This window comes from Neopsephotus bourkii, unplaced genomic scaffold, assembly GCF_033783945.1.
Source record: "Neopsephotus bourkii isolate Nb327-2 ecotype Australia unplaced genomic scaffold, CSIRO-AGI_Nbou_v1 NB_1287, whole genome shotgun sequence".
NCBI classification, from domain to species: Eukaryota; Metazoa; Chordata; class Aves; order Psittaciformes; family Psittacidae; genus Neopsephotus; species Neopsephotus bourkii.
The window spans coordinates 3447852-3468100 of NW_026901771.1; the positions used below are offsets into that span (position 1 = coordinate 3447852).

A 20249-nucleotide genomic window follows, 5' to 3' on the forward strand; every position below is an offset into this window, starting at 1 on the left:
GACTTCTCCATTAGGACTTGCTCCTTCTCTTGTGGATCGTGGTCTTAGAAAAATTGGGATATTGAGTGCGCACCCATCTTGTTCTGTCTCTCTCTATAGTCATTGGCATCTTTATGATGGTCAGTCTTTTGGACACCTGATATCTGGGGAGAGAAAGAGGAATTTCATTCTCATTGCAAATATGGCTTGCTCAGAATAGGGAAGTGTGAGTGAAGAGATCTCCTGAATAATCATTTCTGCCTCCTCCTGTCTGCCTTCTGTCTCTGTACTTCTAGCTCTGTCTTACCACCTCCTTTCCACTCCCCTCCACGCTCCCCTCTTCCCTCTCCTTCAGGAGTTCCCCTCTTGCTCACACCTGATATTCAATCCCGGCAGAGTTAGTGCCTTTTGCTGAGATCATGTGGCAGAAGAAGGTTGCTATAAATATAGTTGAACCCTGCAATCACTGCCTTTGGGTAGGAAGAGGAGAAAGTGAGAGAAGCACAAGGAGGAGGAGGGGCCGAGAGAAAGTGAGTGCAGCAAGAGGACAAATCAGAGTGGTCTGAGGAGGGAAAGAAAGAAGAGAGGGATCAGAATTAAGTGTGGAGGCCATGCACTTGGCCAGAACATGAGGTGGTTCTAGGTAAGGCTCAGAGCAAGAGCTCTGTTACAACTGAGCGTGAGGAAGAGTAGAGGCATGGAAGGCTCAGAGACCATGACGCAGGAGCCCAGATCGAAGTCAGCTTTGTGGGGGGGCCCTCCGCAATACAACCATGTCTGCTTTGAGAAATGCACCCGTTACGGGATACCTGTGGAGGCAGGACATGAGGCCAGGGGGACAGGGGACGACCTGCACTGCCTGGAGAGCTCCCTCAGCTACCCACAGGTAGGGCTGGACAACTGGGATGTTTGTGGCAGCACAGGTCTTCCAGGGATGACATAGGCTCTTGGGGTTCCCAGGACGGTGCTGGTAGAACACCCTGTCCGTTCCCAATCCTACCACCTCTTCCCTTCGCTTGCCGACTCCCAGGTCAGGCATTAACTTTAGTGGTTGTAACTACATCCATGAGTGCTATCGGCATTTTGAGTCGGGTCATTTTCACCTGCCATGGACACGAAGAGTTAGAGTGGACAAGCTGGGGTTGGGAAAATCATGCAGTCTGTTAATGCATTTGTAACGGCAAAGAGAAATCACAGCTGCATCGAGTGGAGAGTGATATGAAGTACAGTAAAGGAGTGAATAAAACCAAACAGAACAGTGATGTATATGGATGGGTATCTATCTGCACAGGTGTATAGACAAAGTGATGCAGAGCTCTGTTCTCACTTTTCTCTGACCAAAAAGCACTTCATGGTCACAGACCCGTAAATGTATTTTGATAGTTTTGGCAATTCTCAGGAGAGCTGTTAAGTGAGGATTTTCTAACCCTTAAACTTGACCTGACTCCTGCTCTAGTTCATACAAGCAGTGGTTCAGAAAACATACCTCTGCCTATGGCTTCTTGTTCTGTTATCCTCTGTATCTCCTCTACCTCTTCTTCTGGAACAGCCTCTTGCAAAGGGAAGGTCTTGCAGCAGAGTCCTGGTGACTTATTTCCTACCACTCTGCTCAGGCTAAGCTTACCTAAGGGGGCTTTAGAGCAATGAAGGATCCAGGCAAATGGTGAAAGAGAATGTATGAATATGATATTCATATAGAGTGGATGTTTCCCCTTACGTCAGTAGAAAGCCCTTTACCTGAATACATAGGTGAGCAATCAGGAGATGAGGGAGGGAATCCATTAATCATCTCCTGAAGAACTTTTGTGATTTAGTGATAGGAAAAAAGCCACATTTGCCACCAAGAAAACCTCTTCCAATAGCTAAATATCCCAATGGAAATTACATGTGCCACATTGCAACAGGCACAGATGACACAGTGAGGCAATATAACCAACCTCTGTGCTCTTTCTACCTTTCTTGCTCTGTCTTCAGAGGCGTGCTGGTCAGTGCATGTAGATAGACAACCTCATGCACAAATGGGCACATCACCAAATGCATATTCCCATGCATATCTTGAGGCAGTAGTGCCCTCAAGCAACCATGCATTTATAAACAGTTGGCAATCTAAAAGTCAAGACAGCTCTATCTGTAGATTTACTATATGAGAGTTTACTATAAAAAAAGAATTTACTATATGAAAATTAGATTTGCTGTATGAAAAATACGCCCTAGAAATACTTCTATATAAACAATCATGTACACATGTGCATGTATGTTTATGTATGAAACTTTGTATGCAGACATACTCTGACATAAACAGGCTTGCTGTACATATATGTATTTTGCTAGCCGTTCATGCACATGCAGATAAAGTCTAAATATGCACTCTAATGTCCATCTTGCACAAACATGCACGCTTGCATCATTAGCATGAAAAACAATTTGTTGCACTTGTTATTATCTATTTCCATGCAGAGTAACCATTAAGATTTCCTTCCCCACTGCCATGTGTAAAAAGAGTTGGCAGAGAGAGATTTTGATTCTGTTGTGCCCTTTTCTTCTGTTAGCTGTTGCCTTCTGTTTTATATGTAGGTTAGAAGCTATTTTAGACTGGCTGTGTGCTTTGATATAGTTTACACAAGCCCCAGAACAGTGAAATCTTGGTCTTTGGCCTGGGACCTTCAAAGAACTGCCAGTCAAAAAACATTTAGTGGTTAATAGAGAATAAAATAGTAATAATAGTATAATAATAGTAATATATACATAATTTTTTACAATAAAGATAAAAGCAGATGTATGATAGATGGCATAATATACATTGACAAAAAATATATTATCATACACTGTAGGATTTTGCGTTCTTTCTGCATGAGAAAGCAGCTAGAGAAAGCTGGCGAAGTATTCAGAAGCTGTGTTATTCGTGGCTTTAGAAAGGATGTTCATGGCAGAGAGCTCATCCAGCAATACACAGATGGGTGTAGTGGGAGGGATGTGTTATTACAAGGAATTAGGCAGTACAGTAATATCAAATAACAGGCTCACAGAAAGATGTAGGTGGGAGAGGCCTCTGGAGGACTCTGGCCCAAGCCAGATCTCCCCTTTGCCTTCTGTTCTTCAGGAAGAAGTATTGTTTCGTTGCTTCCCCCTGCCCCTCACAGGTATCTCTTAGGCTCTGTGTCTGAGAAGCTGAGCCTAGACTTTTACCTGACATTGAAAAGGCTGACTTACAAAGTGAGTTTGGGCAGGTTTCACCTTCAGGACCAAGTATGGCTATGGTTTTGTGATCCATAGGAAAAAAAATCTGGGAAGGTAATTTCAGGAGCAGCAGGATGGCTACAAGGAGGGAGTGAGAGCAATGAGCAGTAGAACCCAAGGATGCCTCAATGGCCAGAAGCAGTAGATTAAAAACATGCACTGACAGTGCTGTGGGAAGGGATTTCAGGGCTGGAGTTTGCTGTGGAGAGCACATTGTTGAGTCTGAATGGCATGGGGAATTGCTTAGGCTTTGGACTGTGAAAGAAGGGCAGTTTTATGTAGGTGCTGAGCACTCAGAAACCAGCTCCCAGGGAAGTGCTGAGGTTGTGGTGCTGTACACGTGTTTTTCCCTGGGGATCCTGTGCAGTTTTTCCTCTGTTACTCAATGAAACTTTCCCACCTTTTTTTTTTGTTTCTCAAACCCTGCTTAAACACTAAGAAATGCATCCTCCCTGAGCGGGAACTTCACCCTGATTGCACTTTGTCCCTGAATGGTTTCTGTTTCCACCCCCCCAACCAGCCTTTCCTGTGTTTAGTGGTATTTATACCTTCAGCTGGTTTGGCACCATTCCCGTGGTCCCACTCAGCATTTAGCCAAGCTAGGCTTGATAGTACCTTTTCTGGCACAACCTTTGAGGTGGTAATTGATACCTTTTGCAATTCTCCCCAGTTTTGATGGTGCTCAGAAACGCTCTGTTCCTTGTGTTAGAGAAGGAGCATCAGAAGAAGGAACAGCCTAAGTCCTACTGTGTTGTATTTTTAGGTTTGCATGCCTTCTAACGGAGTAGCTATTTCTTGCCTAACCTCGTTTTGCTTTAAGGTCATCCTTTGGTTTCTGGATTCTTTCTGTCCTACAATCTCCTACCATTTTAAATACTGCCAGAGTCTTGGGGAAGCAAAAGCGCATGTATGAAGTGTGTTGTATTGAGGCTTAACTCGTTCTCCAGGACAGAACCTTCATTTTTGTGCCCAACACAACAACTAACTCCTTTTTTCCTGCATCCTGAGTGCATCATTTTCCAGCCAGATAGAAACAGTGAATAAGGATACTGTATGAGGACTTTTACCTTTCATACTTTTATACTGTCATGCTGTTCCATCTGGGCAGATGCAAGACTAATTTGAACATCATACCTGGCACAGGTTTGAGTTCATAGTTTGGATTAAGCTGCATTTGATGACCATATCAAGGCAATGAAACATTAGCTGAGGTGATGTGAACATGCATTTGTCTAAAATCTGCTAGTACTTGGCATTTCTGGCTGAAATAGGCACAGTGAGAGAAAGAAGGAGCAGTCTACTATTTAGGACTTGATTCTATGTTTGACAGCTTAGCTTGTATACAAAGTTCTTCAGCCTGATGTTTCACTGTCCTGTGTGTATTATGAGAGTGATGGCATGGTCATTCCTCACTGCAGAGTATGTATATTGTGTAATTTGCTGTATCAGAGTATGCTGATAATCATACGGTTAATAATTACATTAAATGTGTCAGCTTCCAGTGCAGTGGCGAATGGAAGAATGCGTTCAGATGTTCCGATAGGAGCTCTTTGTTTAAGAGTCAGTAGGTAAGCCACCTTAAGAATAGGATGATTTAATGAAGCCTAGATGGTTTTGTTTTCACAGAACACACAGTAGGGTTTTTGACGGGAGCACATGGTTCAAGTGTCTCTTGAAGAATATATGCAAATAAATAAAGTACTTATTACTTCAGTCATATCTGTTATATGGAAACAAGAACTGCTGGAGCACTGGAACAGGTGCTCAGAGAAGCTGGAGAATTTCCACCCTTGTGAATGTTCAGGAGTTGTCTGGGCAAGGTTTTGAGTAACCTGATCTGGCTTTGGAGTTCGCATGCTGTGAGCAAAGTCTTGGACTAGAAACTTCCAGACGTGCCTTCCAGTGTAGACCCTTCACCGAGTCTCTGAACCTATTTGATCTCAAGGAAAGAGGAGCAACATCTCCTATGTTACTTGGAAAGGAGGAGACACAAAGCTGTCAAATTGAAATGTCTCCTAAGTGCATGGTAGAGATTTATATGTCTCCTGTGTCTGTCATCAGGTGGTAGCCTGACCTCAGGTAAAGCCAAAGCTTGTTCATTGAAAGACATGTGAGGAGGAGGGGTTTATTCTCTGCTTCTCAAATGCACACCTTCCCCACCTGTACGATAAAGGAGTGAGGTAGGAGAGCTGCTCTTCACAGCGGTACAGTCAGGAGCCTTGAAGCTCCCTTGAGATCTTGTTGACGAGACAGCACAACTGCCAAGTTTACTACAGATCCATGTGTGAAATGTCACTGGTAAGCGCATGTAGCTGGTTTTGAATTGCATATAACCAAGTGCACTTCAAGATTAGTAGCTGAAGACAAAAACTAGACTAAATAGCTAGGAAATTCAGAGGAGCTGGTTATATGTGAGGAGTTAGCATGATGAATTAGGTAAATAACAGGAGGAGCTGTGCAGTACCCTGTGATATTTCTGAGCTGATGCTGCTTCGTTTCCCCCACAGTGGCTGTGTGCCCTGTTAAACATTCCTTGGCAGCAGGAGGAACAGATGCAGGACATTCATGCAGCCTGTTTGATAGTGTAATACCTCTCCAAGCCTTCAGAGATGTTTCACAGTGCTGCTGAAATCTATGGGGCAGCCCTGAGAGTGGCAGCCTCATGTGAACTCTTTGACCTTCTTTTTTACCTCCAGAAAGCCTTGCTCCATCTGTTCAGAACACAGCCAGCTCTTTCCAAGGATGTTAGAAAACAACTAATAGTCTGTGATCACATTTTGTACCCCCAAAAAGGAGATGCAGTCGATCTGCCTTTTCATCTTTAATGTGATTTCTGAAGGAGCTTTTGCCTTACCTTTTCCTTTTGATCTCTCTTGCTTTCTGCTCTTCTAGCTTTATGGCCAGTACACAGATCAGGTAACCGACTTTGCAGACAAGGAAGCAGCAAAACTACTGAATAAGAAGCAGACCCAAAAGAACAATGAAAGACCCCCGAAACGTGATAGTCAAGTGCAGATCAAAGAAGAGCACTATTCCAAATGTCAAGGTAGGGACAATTCATCTTTCATTACCCTATGTCCAGATACTGGGTAGGCCAGCCAGAGAGACAGAATTTAAGCAAGGCTAAAAGACAAGAAAATTGTGACTGGGAAGAAGGAGGGAAGGAAAAGGAATCACAGTGGATTGAAAAGGGTTTTTCATGTGAGCTTTCATCCTGGGAAAAGCCAAGATCTGTTTGGAAAGATGTTGAGTTCTGCTCTGTGTCATGTCTGTCCTCCCCACACACAGGGGTTTTTAACTGCATAAGAGTTTGCAGGACTGTGTAAGAGAAGGATGGGTACCAGTTCTTCCACACAAAGCCTATGATGCTTCAAAATAACTCCTTATTGTAGTCAGTTCTCGGCATAGGAGAGGGGAGACAGACACATGTTTCATCTGTGTTCCCTCAGTGTTTCTGATTCACTCTTCCCTCCACAGACTGTGCTAGACGCATCCAGAAATACGTTACCAGGAAGCTTGGAGAGGACTGGATTTTCTTGATTCTGTTGGGTCTGGTCATGGCGTTGGTGAGCTGGGGAATGGATTATGCCAGTGCGAAGAGCCTACAGGGTGGGTCCCATTCAGGTGTTGCAAAAGCACTGTAAACAAGACGACTGTTTTACAAAGCCCAGTGACACTGTTATTCCTCCTTTAACATCAGTGTTCCCATCCTCACCCCTTGCTGCCTATGGTGCAAGTCCCCCTTGAAGTACTCGCAACATAGGGGAGAAAAGGTTAACTAGGGAGAGGTTCTTTAAAGGGATGGCAGGAGCAAATTTGGAGGTAAGCAGGCAGAAACAAAGGATATGTGTATTGAGGAGTCAAGGACAAACCACTATTTTTACTCCCTTTCCCTCCTGCTCCCTTGAATATGTAGGGACACGGGGAATTGGCACTGCGGTCCTTCCTATTATACTAGTCCACATCCTTCCCAGGGGTATTGAGCACATGAGGAATGGGGAGGGGAAAGGTTTCTTAGGTGCCCTCCAGACACTGTTTCTGCTTTTAACCTCATTATTGTGCTTTCCAATATTTATTTATACAGTGCCTTGCAGTTTTCCGCTACCTCGCCATGTACTGCTCCCTCCTTTGGGTTTTTCCATAGAGAACTCCTAATTGCTATCTGGAGTGATAACAGTTACAAGATCTTTCAGCTCCCTTTTTCCCCATCTCAATGCACACATGCACACACCACATTGCCCATATCCTGGTAACTGCACTATTTCGTTGTCCTTACCCTCAGTGTCCCAGTCCTGACCTCCGCACACACTGCAGCCCTTTCCTCTCAGTGTTCTTGGCTGCTGATGTCCACAGAACACTGCAGTTTCTCAAGGTTCCCAATACTCCCTCACCCTGGTGTTCCTCCATCTGGAGCTTCCACATCTGCCAGGCATCTGGCTTGCCCTAATAGTCTCAGAGAGCCCCTGTCCTTTATACTCCCTGCAGCTGAGTCCTTTGGGTATTTCTTTCCCTCTGCCAAATCTCAGCCTCCTGCTGTGTGGGGAGCCAGCTCAGGTAAAGGAGATGACCTGCACAGGAGCATCAGTTCCATTTCGATTCTCGGCAGCTCGTGCTGTTGTTCCTGGCTGAGCAATGGAACCACTGCTGTTTTAACACTTGGCACAGCTCCCTTACTGCCCCATAGCTGCTCTAAAAGACAAATCATAATCAGAGCTTTTAAGCTAGTTTTTATGAAGGAATGATTTTTCATGTGATTGGGGTGGAGGAGAAGGCACTAGCTATTTGTGGACCACTTTACTGTCCTTCAGGACCCGCATAAAGCCTACAGGCTGCCAAATGAAAAAACCCTGTACAGTGATTCATCCATACAACTGCATATAATCTCTTCCTATGCCACATTTGGGCACAGGTATTAGTAGTGTCTAGGAATAGAGAGCCACTTCTATTAATTCCTGCAGAATGCCTGCTTTATTTGGGAACTCTAACTCAAAATGAGACAATGGTTGTCTTAGAAAATGAGGGCTTTAGGATATAATTTCTCAGGGAGATTTAGTATAGGCAGGTTTAGCCAGTGTGTGATTCTTTGATGTCTACCAACCTGTGTGGAGCACCTGTGGTTACTGACAACTTCTTTCTTTATGTGCCTACAGCCTACAAGTGGATGTACAGAGAGCTGCACCCGAATGTTCCTATGCAGTATCTGGTGTGGGTCACGTACCCACTTGTTCTTATTCTGTTTGCGGCCATTTTCTGCCACCTCGTCTCTCCACAGGCTGTTGGTGAGGGCAGAAGGCATGGCAAGATCTGTTTCTGTCTGTCTCATTTGTCTTATTCTGTTTGTCTGGGAATTTTGTTCATCCCCTGCTCTCCTGTTGTTTTCAGGGTCTGGGATACCAGAGCTAAAGACCATTATGAGGGGAGTGGTCCTCAAGGAATATCTCACTCTCAAAGCTTTTGTGGCCAAAGTTGTGGGCCTCACAGCTGGGCTTGGAAGTGGCATGCCTGTGGGGAAAGAGGTAAATATTGCTGTTCTCATGTCCATTAGTGGCCAGAATCTGAAAGGTGGGATGAAAGGCAACTGTATCCTGGGCTGCATCACCTCTCTCATGAGACCCCACCTGGAATACTGCTTTCAGTTTTGGGGCTCCAAACACAAGAGGGATGTGGACCTATTGAAGCAAGTCTAGAAGAGGCCATGAAGATGATCAAAGGGCTGGAGAACCTCTCCTATGGAGGCAGGCTGAGAGAGCTGGAGTTGTTCAGCCTGGAGAAGAGAAGGCTCCACAGAGACCTTATTGCAGCCTTCCAATACCAAAAGAACCTACAAGAAGGCTGGAGGGGAACATTTTGCAAGGGCATGTAGTGATAGGACAAGGGAGAATGTCTTTAAACTGAATGAAGGAAGATTTAAATTGGATATCATGCTGAGTTGTTAGGCACTGGAACAGGTTGCCCAGAGAAGCTGTGGCTGCCCCATCCCTGGCAGTGTTCAAGGCCAGGCTGGAATGGGCTTGAAGCAACCTGCTCTAGTGGAAGGTATCCCTGCCCATGGCAGGGGGCTGGAACTGGATGAGCTTTAAGGTCCTTTCCAACCCAAACCAGTCTGGGATTCTGTGATTCTACGAGAAGATTCTACAAATACTTTATTTGTTTTGCTGCCATTCTTCTCCAGAGCTCTGCTCTTTCCAGCAACACTTGTCTTATGTTGGCCATTTTCCTTCTAGTTAGAGAGGCTTGATATAGCAAACATCAAAGAAATTAAGTCAGGTAGTATTTTAGAGGGATAAAAAACAATGATTGGAGGACTGGCTGAGATGGCCAAAGAGAAAATTGAGATCTGCAATGGCTAAGTTCTTGTCAGTAACCAGATGGTAACCCTCTCTGATTCCTTCCTCTTCTCTTCCAGGGTCCTTTTGTGCATATTGCCAGTATCTGTGCTGCAGTACTCAGCAAGTTCATGTCAATCTTCTGTGGTGTGTATGAGGTAAGGCACATGTCTCTGCATACAGGTCTTCTACAGGTTGAACTCCTAAGACACACAGAATAGTATTGATAGGCCACAAACCAAAAAGGAAACTTATGGATTGAAGTTCACCCTACCCTATAAAGCAGTAAAATACAAGCCAAAGACAATGGTATTGAGAAGCCAGATACACAGTCAAATAAGACCACCAGTATTACCTACCAGTTACATGGAGGATGGTTAGGAATATGCGTTTAACAAGTTTTCAGTCTCATGATGCTGATACTTATGCACTGTCATCATTGTCTGTATAAAAAAGTAGCTGCAGGCAAAGATCAGTTTGTCTTTAAGCTAAATTTATATAGCATTGCTAATTATAGACACTGACACTGTCTCTGGGCTTTTGCTGTCACAGAACAGCCTCTGCAGGCTGATCACTGTATTGACTAGTTGTATAAAAAAATCCATTCACTACATATATAGCTACATGTAGAAACTGCTTTACATACAGACTCTTAGCAGAAACTGGTTGTGTAACACAATGGGAGATGCTGTTCTACTTGAGTAGATCCTTTCTGCTGTCCTGTCATCAGGACCAGATGTCGCTGCTGAAGACCAGCTGACAGTACTAAAGACTGCACTAAATGTGTAGAGCCTGCTGTTGGTAATAGCAATGGCTGAGTCTGCTGCTGGCTGTTGCTTTGTTTCATTGTTCTGGATCCTAACCCCCTGGCTTTGCTCCCTCTAACCCCAGCATGCCCTTCTCTGGCTGCACTCTCTGTTCCAGAATGTGCATAGGCAGTTCGAGCTCCTGGTGGCGGCTTGTGCAGTTGGAATTGGATGTTGCTTCGAGGCTGCTCTTGGAGGCAAGTGTCTTCCTATATGACATTTAATGTACGACTCATTTAGCCTCTTGTGGTGAGATTTTGTGCTCTGAGGAAAGGTTCTCCACAGATACCTCTCCACTCTAGCAACACGAGTTTCTTTCTGTGTGTAACTGGTGGCAGTGAGAGAAAGGGAAGGTTACAGGAAAAGTGACACCTATTAATGTGCTGATTTCTAGTGATGCAGCTTGTACAGTCCCTGCCTGCTGTGGACATTGTTTAACGTGGAGAACACCAGGGGCTGTCCAGAAAACCAGTAAGGACCAAGTAAAGAACAGAGCTCAAAAAACCCAAAAGGGAATAGCAATATGTAAGAGCCGGAGATGATGGCAATTATGGCAGGAAGTGATAATACAAACAGGGAACTGCTCCATAAATACTTCATTGTGGACTGGGGAACAGAAATAGCATTGTGTAATGGTTTGGGCTCCCCATATGAGAGATGTGAAAGGCCAGTAAGATGGTTGGGAAGTTGGAGCAATGGTACATGAAGAGAAACTGCAGGAGCTGGGTTTACTTAACCTAAAGGAGAAAAGGCTAAAGGGGGATGGACTAACTGATGTCATCAACCACCTAAAAGGGGATTTTAGTGAGGAATGATCCAGGCGCTTTTCAAAGTGGCACAGTGCAAGAGACAATGAGCACAGCTTGCAACAAGGGAAAATCTGACTATGTACAAGGCAAACACACTCCCTTTCCCCAAGGATGGTTCAGCACTGGCACCGACGCCCACAGGGTCCAGGGAATGTTCGCCCTTGGAGATGTCCAGAACTCACCTGGACAAGAACCTGATTAGCACACCTCTGAGCAGGGAGTTGGAGACATCACCAGTTATTGCTTCCCTCCTTTCTAGACCCTGATGTGAGGAGAAATGTGGAAATTAATCTCTGACCCCTCACATTTGTACTAGTCTCCTCATTCGTGAAATTCCCATAGAGAGCACATGTGCCATTAACACATGGTAAATTCATTCTAAAACAGTGAAAATATATTCCTAAATCTTTTGTCTTAAACTCTTTTCTATTCTTTGTTATGACTTCATTTCACTTTCCCTCCATGCACTGTTCTGAACCTCTCTCCATGGTTATTGTGCCAAGAAGTTTAAAGAGGTTTTTGAAAGTCCAGAGGAGGGCCACAAGAATGATCAGGGGCTGGAGCATCTCCCGTATGAAGACAGGCTGAGAAAGTTGGGGCTGTTCAGCCTGGAGAAGAGAAGGCTGCGTGGAGACCTCAGAGCAGCCTTCCAGTATCTGAAGGGGGACTATAAGGATGCTGGGGAGGGACTCCTCATTAGGGACTGTAGTGGTAGGACAAGGGGAGATGGGTTCAGACTTAAACAGGGGAAGTTTAGGTTGGAGGTAAGGAGGAAATTCTTTACTGTAAGGGTGGTGAGGCACTAGAATGGGTTGCCCAAAGCTGTGAATACTCAGTCCCTGGTCGTGTTCAAGGCAGGGTTGGACAGAGCCTTGGGTGCCATGGTTTAGTGTGAGGTGTCCCTGCCCATGGCATGGGGGTTGGAACTGGATGATCTTAAGGTCCTTTCCAACCCCAACTATTGTATGATTCTATGATTCTGTGAAATGTGATGTTTTTTCTAAGCTGGCTTTATTTCTTCCATGCACTACTTTCCTGTTAGTCTTCAAATGGATGAGTTACCTGACAAATGCAACACGGTCTTGCATTAACAATAATTGTGATCTTTACTCTGGTGCTGTTTACAAAAAAAGGAAGGAGCATTGTTTTTCAGCTACAAATTAGAGATTCTGCAGATGTTAACTTGAGAAAAGATGTGCCAGGAAGAAAATCAGGTTCAGCAAGAGACAGGCGGAGAGCTATGTGTATGTGGGCAATATAGCAAGTTAGAGACAGCCTGAGCTGAAGCCCGAGGCTTCAAGATAGAACTTGTAAGTCTTAAAAAAACCTAGAGAGAAAGCAGGTTCAGAACCAAGGATTAGACCACACTCAGGTGGAACCACTGGTAGTATGCAGGAGAACAGGGTCTCTCTTAATGGTAAAAAGAACCCAATGCAAACAAAACCAAAACCCTTCCCTAGCAGTCTACAGCTCTTGTTTCTTTCTCTGTACCTGGCATTAATATAGTCAAGAGACTGCAGGAAACACACACAGTTCAGTAGGAGAGGCTAGAGAAGAAAAGAGAAGGCTAAAGGGACAGTGATCTAATCCCTGTCTTCTGTAGCTAAAAGAGATGTTAGAGGTACAAACTCTTCTCAGAGAACGGTGAAAGGGCAAGAGACAACAGTCACAACTTGCAGCAAAGGATATCCTATATATGCATTGGAAGAATTCCCCTTGCCCCAAAGGTGGTTCAGGGTGGCACGTGTCAAGAGAAGCTGGGGAATCTCCATCCTTGGAGGTGCTCAGGGCTTACCTAGCACCCTGATCCTGAGCACCCTGATCTAGTCTTGTTAGCCTAGCTCTGAGCAGACAGGAGAAGAGGTACCTTCCAGACTAAAACTTGCTGTGAGTCTATGGTAACATTGCAATATGGGAACAAACTGAAAGTTATCATAGCTTTTGTAGCCCTAGCTGGGTTCCTCTTAATGATTCCCATTGGGAGATGCCATATGCCACAGGCTGTTCTCAGCGGTTGCTATAGGTTGCTCTGTCTTGTTGTGTTCTTCAATACTGTCCCATCAGGGTTTGCACCTTCAAACAAGTCTAATAACTTCTTGCTATACTGCAGGCCACACTGTATGTAGCCTCAGTTTCAAGGTGTTAATTTCCATGCTGGTGGGCTATAACACAACCCTCCCACTCTGCCAGACACTTCAAACTGAAACCCATCCCTCTTCAGGACATGAATATATTTTAAGGTCATAGGGGCACTAATAGGGCCCACAAATTGCCTAGGGCAAACCTGTGAATAAAGAAATATTGTTTCGGGTTAGGGAATGGTCTAAGGCCCTTTTTGCTTGGTTGTGCAGAGACGGCTGTGAGACACCTTTTGGTTGAGGCTGTATCAAACACCAGCTCAGGTAAACAGGAATTAGTTGCCTGCCACTCAAATTCCCACCATAACACAGGCTCACCCTTCCTGAAAACTCTCGTGGGAGACCTAACGGGATAATTTGGGAAGACATGATGGTAGAAAGTACCAAATACAGAGGCTTTTAACAGTGGTGTACTAAATAGCACCTAGGGTTAGGGCCAAGTAAAATAAAGTAGAACCTATATGCTCATTTCACCATTCTCAAGCACTTCAGGGCCAAATGCTGGACAAAGAGTGGAAGAGCACTTTCTACCTTTCAACAGCTCTATGGCTTCCAAAACTGCCTCAGGAGAGATTCTACCTTTCATACTTTCCATTTCCCTTTGGTATCATGATTGTTTTCATCAGGACAGCACAATGCTTTACTGGGTGATCTGTTACCCACATGCTTACATGGAGTATCACAGTATCACAGTATCACAGTAGGTTAGAGATTGGAAGGGACCTCAAAAGATCATCTAGTCCAATCCCCCTGCCGGAGCAGGAACACCTAGATAAGGTTACACAGGAACGTGTCCAGGCGGGTCTTGAATGTCTCCAAAGAAGGAGATTCCACAACCCCCCTGGGCAGCCCGTTCCAGTGTTCCGTCACCCTCACTGAGAAGAAGTTTCTTCTCAGGTTTAAGTGGAACCTCTTGTGCTCCAATTTGTATCCATTACCCCTTGTCCTTTCATTGTTTGCCACTGAGAAGAGCCTGGCTCCATCCTCGTGACACTCCCCTTTATATATTTATATACACTAATAAGGTCACCCCTCAATCTCCTCTTCTCCAAACTGTAGAGACCCAGCTCCCTCAGTCTTTCCTCATAAGGGAGATGCTCCACTCCCTTAATCATCTTAGTTGCCCTGCGCTGGACTCTCTCCAGCAGGTCCCTGTCCTTTTTAAACTGAGGGCCCCAGAACTGGACACAATATTCCAGATGAGGTCTCACCAGGGCAGAGTAGAGGGGAAGGAGGACCTCTCTCGACCTACTAACCACCCCCCTTCTAATACACCCCAGGATGCCATTGGCCTTCTTGGCCACAAGGGCACAGTGTCGGCTCATGGTCATCCTGTCGTCCACTAGGACCCCAGGTCCCTCTCCCCTACACTGCTCTCTAACAGGTCGTTCCCCAGCCTATACTGGAACCTGGGGTTGTTCCTGCCCAGATGCAGGACTCTACACTTTCCCTTGTTATATTTCATCAAGTTATTCCCCGCCCAGCTCTCCAGCCTGTCCAGGTCCCTCTGGATGGCAGCACAGCCTTCTGGCGTGTCGGCCACCCCTCCCAGCTTAGTGTCATCAGCAAACTTGCTGATAGTACACTCAATTCCCTCATCTAAATCGTTAATGAATATATTAAATAATACTGGTCCCAATGAGTGACAGGACCACTGTCCACACTTGGTTATGGATATGCACGTGCATTGCGCACACGGACTCACAGGGCAGGTTTTTTGAGGCTCTCTCTGGCACATGTGCATCCTGAGATTCCCTGCCAAGGTAAAAAAGATGGCACAAAATATGCACCCTCTGGAGGACTTTCCAGTAGACATTTCTTCTATAGCGACAGGAATCTGCATGTTTCAATGACAGATGAGATGCTGTCTTCTCCACATGTCTTGAAGATGTATTCCAGATGCGTGCCTGTCTTGTGCCAGGTCTTGCCTTTTGAACATTTTGAAACCATCCAGAAGGGAGCAATCAGATAAATATAGCTATAACCCTGAGACTGGTGACACAGCTGGGTGACATCACGTGGCTGTACCTGCTGACTTTGTTACTCTCTGCTTTCTTTCCTTCTTTCTTCTGTTTGTCTGTCTCTCTTTGTCTCTTTCACCAGTAGCAGCCATATTATTACACAGATGTCCTGACTGTGGGTTGCGCCGTGGGGGTCGGCTGCTGCTTTGGGACACCACTTGGAGGCAAGTGGCTGTTCTGTTTCCTTTTTCTCAGGTACCTAAATCCTCTCCTGCCTAGTTCTCTTCTCTCTCCCTTTCCCTCCCTGTGTTTTTGATCTGTCAGTGACTTTTACCAAGGAAGCTTACGTTTTAGCATTACCAACTTCCCCAGCAACTCTGGGGAACTCATGGCTTTTTTTCCATGTATTATCAGCCTGCTGGAGGCAAGAGGGGAAGGCTCTCTAGAACAGTGGTCTCCAAATTGGGATGTGCATACCCAAGGAAGGAAGGAATGGAAATGAAGCTTTACTGATATTCAGTGTACATACTGGCAGTATACGTGGTGCCCTCAATCTGTATGTCAGATGGCCACTTGTCACGTACAGTGCGTGAAGAGTCCTGGATGTAGGGTTGTTCACAACCCAGAGGGTTGACTGTGGTGCCCTCACTCATTTGCAATGATACTGCAGTAAGTGTGTGCCCACTTCAGTGGATTTATTTATTATATTACCTAGCATTAACTAAACTGACCCTTACAAAATGGACAAGTGGCTTAAAATGATCCCTGCGAAGAGACTGCGGATTGAACGTAATAATATTACAAACAGATAAATGACAAAAAATGGCAGAGCTGACACTTTTGTTACTACAGGCTCTTAATCAGCAACTCTACAAGGTACAATGACCAGCTAATCAGGTCTGTGTAAGTGTATACTTGTAAGTCTGTATTGTGCTTTGAGAAGTTAGCTAATGATGCTATGAAGCCATCAGAATTAGCAAGACATTTAAAAGCTGAGCATCCAGAGCAACCCTGTACCGTTTTCTCAGTGCTGTCTCAAGCCGTGTGATATCCAATCCAGTACCTTCAAATTGTCACTGAACTTCATGATAAATGTTTAGAAGCTTCCTTTGAGGTTTTTTGCTTCATAGCAAAAGACAAAAATCCACATACAACTGGGACAATGCTTGTTCTTTCTGCCACGGTAAAATGGCTGAAACAGCGCACAGCAGTACGGCAGCAAACTAAACTGCAAACAGCATTGAAAGCAACCACTGTTGGAAGATGCATAGAAAGAGCATTGCTGAAGGTTTGAAGAATGAAGTATCAGTGCACATTACACAGTGTGAGAGGCTTGCTATGCAGCTGGATGAAAGTACAGATGTTTCTAACATGTCTCAGCTTGTGGTATTTCCTAGATTCTGTTTTGATAGTAAAATACATGAAGAACTTTTCTCTGTGAGCCACTAAAGAAAGATCTACCAGAGAATCTGTGTTCTCAGCAGTAAATTACTTCTTTAATAAAATCATAAAATCATAGAATAGTTAGGGTTGGAAACGACCTTAAGATCATCAAGTTCCAACCCCCCTGCCATGGGCAGGGGCACCTGACACTAAACCATATCACCCAAGGCCTCGTCCAACCTGGCCTTAAACACTGCCAGGGATGGAGCATTCACAGCCTCCCTGGGCAACCCATTCCAGTGCCTCACCACCCTTACAGTAAAGAACTTCCTCCTTATATCCAATCTAAACTTCCCCTGTTTAAGTTTTAACCCATTGCCCCTTGTCCTATCACTACAGTCCCTAGTGAAGAGTCCCTCCCCAGCATCCCTATAGGCCCCTTTCAGATACTGGAAGGCTGCTGTGAGGTTATGGAAAAGCTGTGAAAGTATAATGACCGGTGGAGCAGCTGCTTTGACTGGTGTAAGAAAAGGATTGTGTAGTAAGGTTGCATAGAGAGCACCCCACCTGAAATTCATTCACTGCACTGTTCATAAGCAAGCTATTGCATTAAATAAATCGGGGCCAGATATGCACAAGTGCTACAGGATGTCATTGATGTGGTTCATTTCCTAAAAACAAGACCTTGAAACAGTACAATCTTTACAATACTTGGAGATGAGACAGGGAATGACTCTGAAGATCCTTTGTAACATACAGATATTTGCTGGTTATCTTATGGCAATGGGCTTTTAAAAGCGTTGTTGAATTTGAAGACTAGTTATGCATTTTTCCTTTACAAAAAGACAAATGTTCTGAATTTGCTGATCTTTTCTGTGGGGACAAGTGCTTCTGTTAGTAGTATTTAAAAAATACATGCTTTGTGTATATGTACTTGGATGCTGGAGAGGGACTCTTCATCAGGGACTGTAGTGGTAGGACAAGGGGTGATGGGTTCAGACTGAAGTAGGGGAAGTTCAGGTTAGATATAAGGAAGAAGTTCTTTACTGTGAGGGTGGTGAGGCGCTAGCACAGGTTGCCCAGAGAAGTGGTGTATGCTCCGTCCCTCGCAGTGTTCAAGGCCAGGTTGGACAGAGCCTTGCGTGACATGGTTTAGTGTAAGGTGTCCCTGCCCATGGCAGGGGGTTGGAACTGGATGATCTTAAGGTCCTTTCCAACCCAAACCATTCTATGATTCTATCCCTTCAAGGTGAAAGTGATTTTCTGACAGTGGGTGAGAAAGTAACTGCTTTTCAAAAGAAACTGTGAATTTGTTGCCAAGCTGATTAAGAGTTTCAGTGGGTTTTGAACCCATTTGTTAAAGATGTAAAACTTTAAAACCTCCTGATCAGTTTGCAAGAACAGCTGACATCAGGAAAGATGGAAATTTACTGTCCAAATCTCAACAACAATCTTTGCGTAACTGGTGGATGGAAATGAAAAATAGTGTCATGATTAAGTCAGAACAGCCATTTCTTTCTATCTTCTCAACTTGGTGAGATCTCTTTTTCAGCTACAACAGCCATCAAGACAAAGTAGCAGACAGAAAGTAGAAATAGACCTTTGAATCACTGTATCACAAAGTGTTAAACCAAGATTTTCAAAATTAAAAGATAATACTTTGTCATAACAAAAATTGTTTTGTTCCATAAATAAATTAAACAATTTAAAAATAAATTATCTTTACCTCATCCTTTTTTTTTCTATTTCTATTTTTGTATGTGTTTTATATTTTATGTACTATGTTAGTACAATAGTACATGAATATCATTTTTAAATAAATATACTGGGGAGTACGTGCTCAAAAATCTCACACTGGTAGGGGAGGGTGATCAAAGAAGTGAGGAGACCACTGCTCTAGAAGACTAGAAGCCTTTCTCCTGCTTCGAATATTACACTTCTGATTTTAACTTTGCACCTTTTCCAACTCTTTTTAGGGGTCCTTTTCAGCATTGAGGTCACTTCCACCTACTTTGCTGTGCGCAATTATTGGAGAGGTTTCTTTGCAGCTACCTTTAGTGCCTTCATTTTCAGAGTCCTTGCTGTTTGGAACAAGGATGCAGGTAAGCTAAGAGCCATTCCTACTCTCTCTCTGTATAAAAGTTGCCCTGTTAATGTATTATTTTTCGTTTTCCTCAAAACCACAACCTTGTATACTGTTTGAAACTTCTGCCATGGCACATGACTTCCAGCACTGCAGAAAGAAGGAGAAAGGGAAGTATCTTATGTTATCAGTTGTATAACTCAACCTATTCCTGAGTGTGCTGGGGATATGACTAAAATATGACTGAATATGAGTCCCTGCAAGAAAGAGAGCCTCTGAGGAGGGATTTTTGCTTCTACTCAGTGTAATGTCAAGGCTTCAGATATAGAGGTAGTCCACCACAGAGGATGCAATGCATAGTACAAGGTATGCTGCAGCAATCTGCTGGAAAGGCCACGGTCTGCTTTGATCATCTCTCAGCTAGAAGCATAAAAACCAACTAGTCTAGCAAATGGAGGTGGTGAAATGATTAGCATGCTACAGGATTGGTAGGGTCTGACTGAAAAAATAACCCTCTTAAGTAACTGGAAAGTGTGAGTGCAACATTTGTACAGACAGAAATAGCACAGGACAAGCTTGTTCAGAAGAGCATTTCAGATACTGTGTCAATGGCGTTCCAGCTGCTGCAGAAGGCTGCCGTTTCTTTGTAAACTTCTTGCTTATAATTTCTTTATATTTTAATATTACATTCGTATGTATTTTATTGATTTGAGCTCCATGTGGGCAGTTCCCTTACTTAAAACTGCTCTTAGGTCTCTTGACTCCACAGGATTGGATTTCTTTGTGTGCTAAACTGTCACTTGGTTTGAATATTCTCTCGACTATAGAAAGTGACAACACAGGACCTAGTACCATCTGACCAATTAAAAAGTAATTAATGCCTCCTGTAATTGACATAGAATGCTAGATTTTCACTGCTTCTTTTCTTTCCTCATTGTGCAAATATTTCCTTCATCCAGGGCAAGGTGGGATTTATATCCATCCTCATTTAGCTGCCTTTCCACTCTGCATAAGATTGCTAATTTGTACTTTACCTCTTGGTGTATAGTTATTTACTGTTTCTACATAACTAGGTGCCTCCAGGATGGGTTTCAACGTCTGAGTCATTTTAGCAGTGCAACACTACCAGGAGAAGTGAGCTGGAGAAGATGGGTTTTAGCTGACATTTTACATCTCTTGATTTCTAAGGCTTTCATTCTTTTAGTAGCAAATATTTTGCAGATAAAACTTCAGAGAGTACCTGAGGGTTTTTTCCTAGGAAGCAATCACAACTGAGTGACACAGCTTCTCCAGATACACAAGCACTGCCTGCCTTAGCAAAGAGAGCTTTTGGAGTCAGTGAATATAATGGGAAGAGTTTTAATTTTCTGGGATTGTATCTAAAAATATATATACGTTGCCTGGAAATAAACCTATACCATCTAAAGTGCTGGGGTTGCAAATGCTCAAAAATAGGTCCTATTAAAATCAGAGCCGTCTGCCAATCTGTAAATTGTATATAATTGTGGTCATGAAACCACACAGGAG

At 44.0% G+C, this 20249-nt stretch overlaps 1 protein-coding gene across 4 annotated transcripts in view; it reads left to right on the forward strand.

The window, feature by feature from the left end:
• CLCN1 (chloride voltage-gated channel 1) overlaps positions 1-20249 on the forward strand; it is a 52472-nt gene that overhangs the window by 13353 nt on the left and 18870 nt on the right. For 2 of the 4 annotated variants that reach the window (XM_061365431.1, XM_061365432.1), the window contains exons 1-8: positions 583-865; positions 6109-6262; positions 6694-6825; positions 8367-8495; positions 8599-8732; positions 9623-9700; positions 15402-15480; positions 18616-18741. In XM_061365431.1, the coding sequence (XP_061221415.1) occupies positions 677-865; positions 6109-6262; positions 6694-6825; positions 8367-8495; positions 8599-8732; positions 9623-9700; positions 15402-15480; positions 18616-18741 (1021 nt within the window). In that variant the 5' untranslated portion in view covers positions 583-676. Of the gene's footprint in view, positions 1-574; positions 866-6108; positions 6263-6693; positions 6826-8366; positions 8496-8598; positions 8733-9622; positions 9701-15401; positions 15481-18615; positions 18742-20249 lie in introns of those variants that run through there. The other 2 variants (XM_061365434.1, XM_061365433.1) reach the window with 2 other exon arrangements.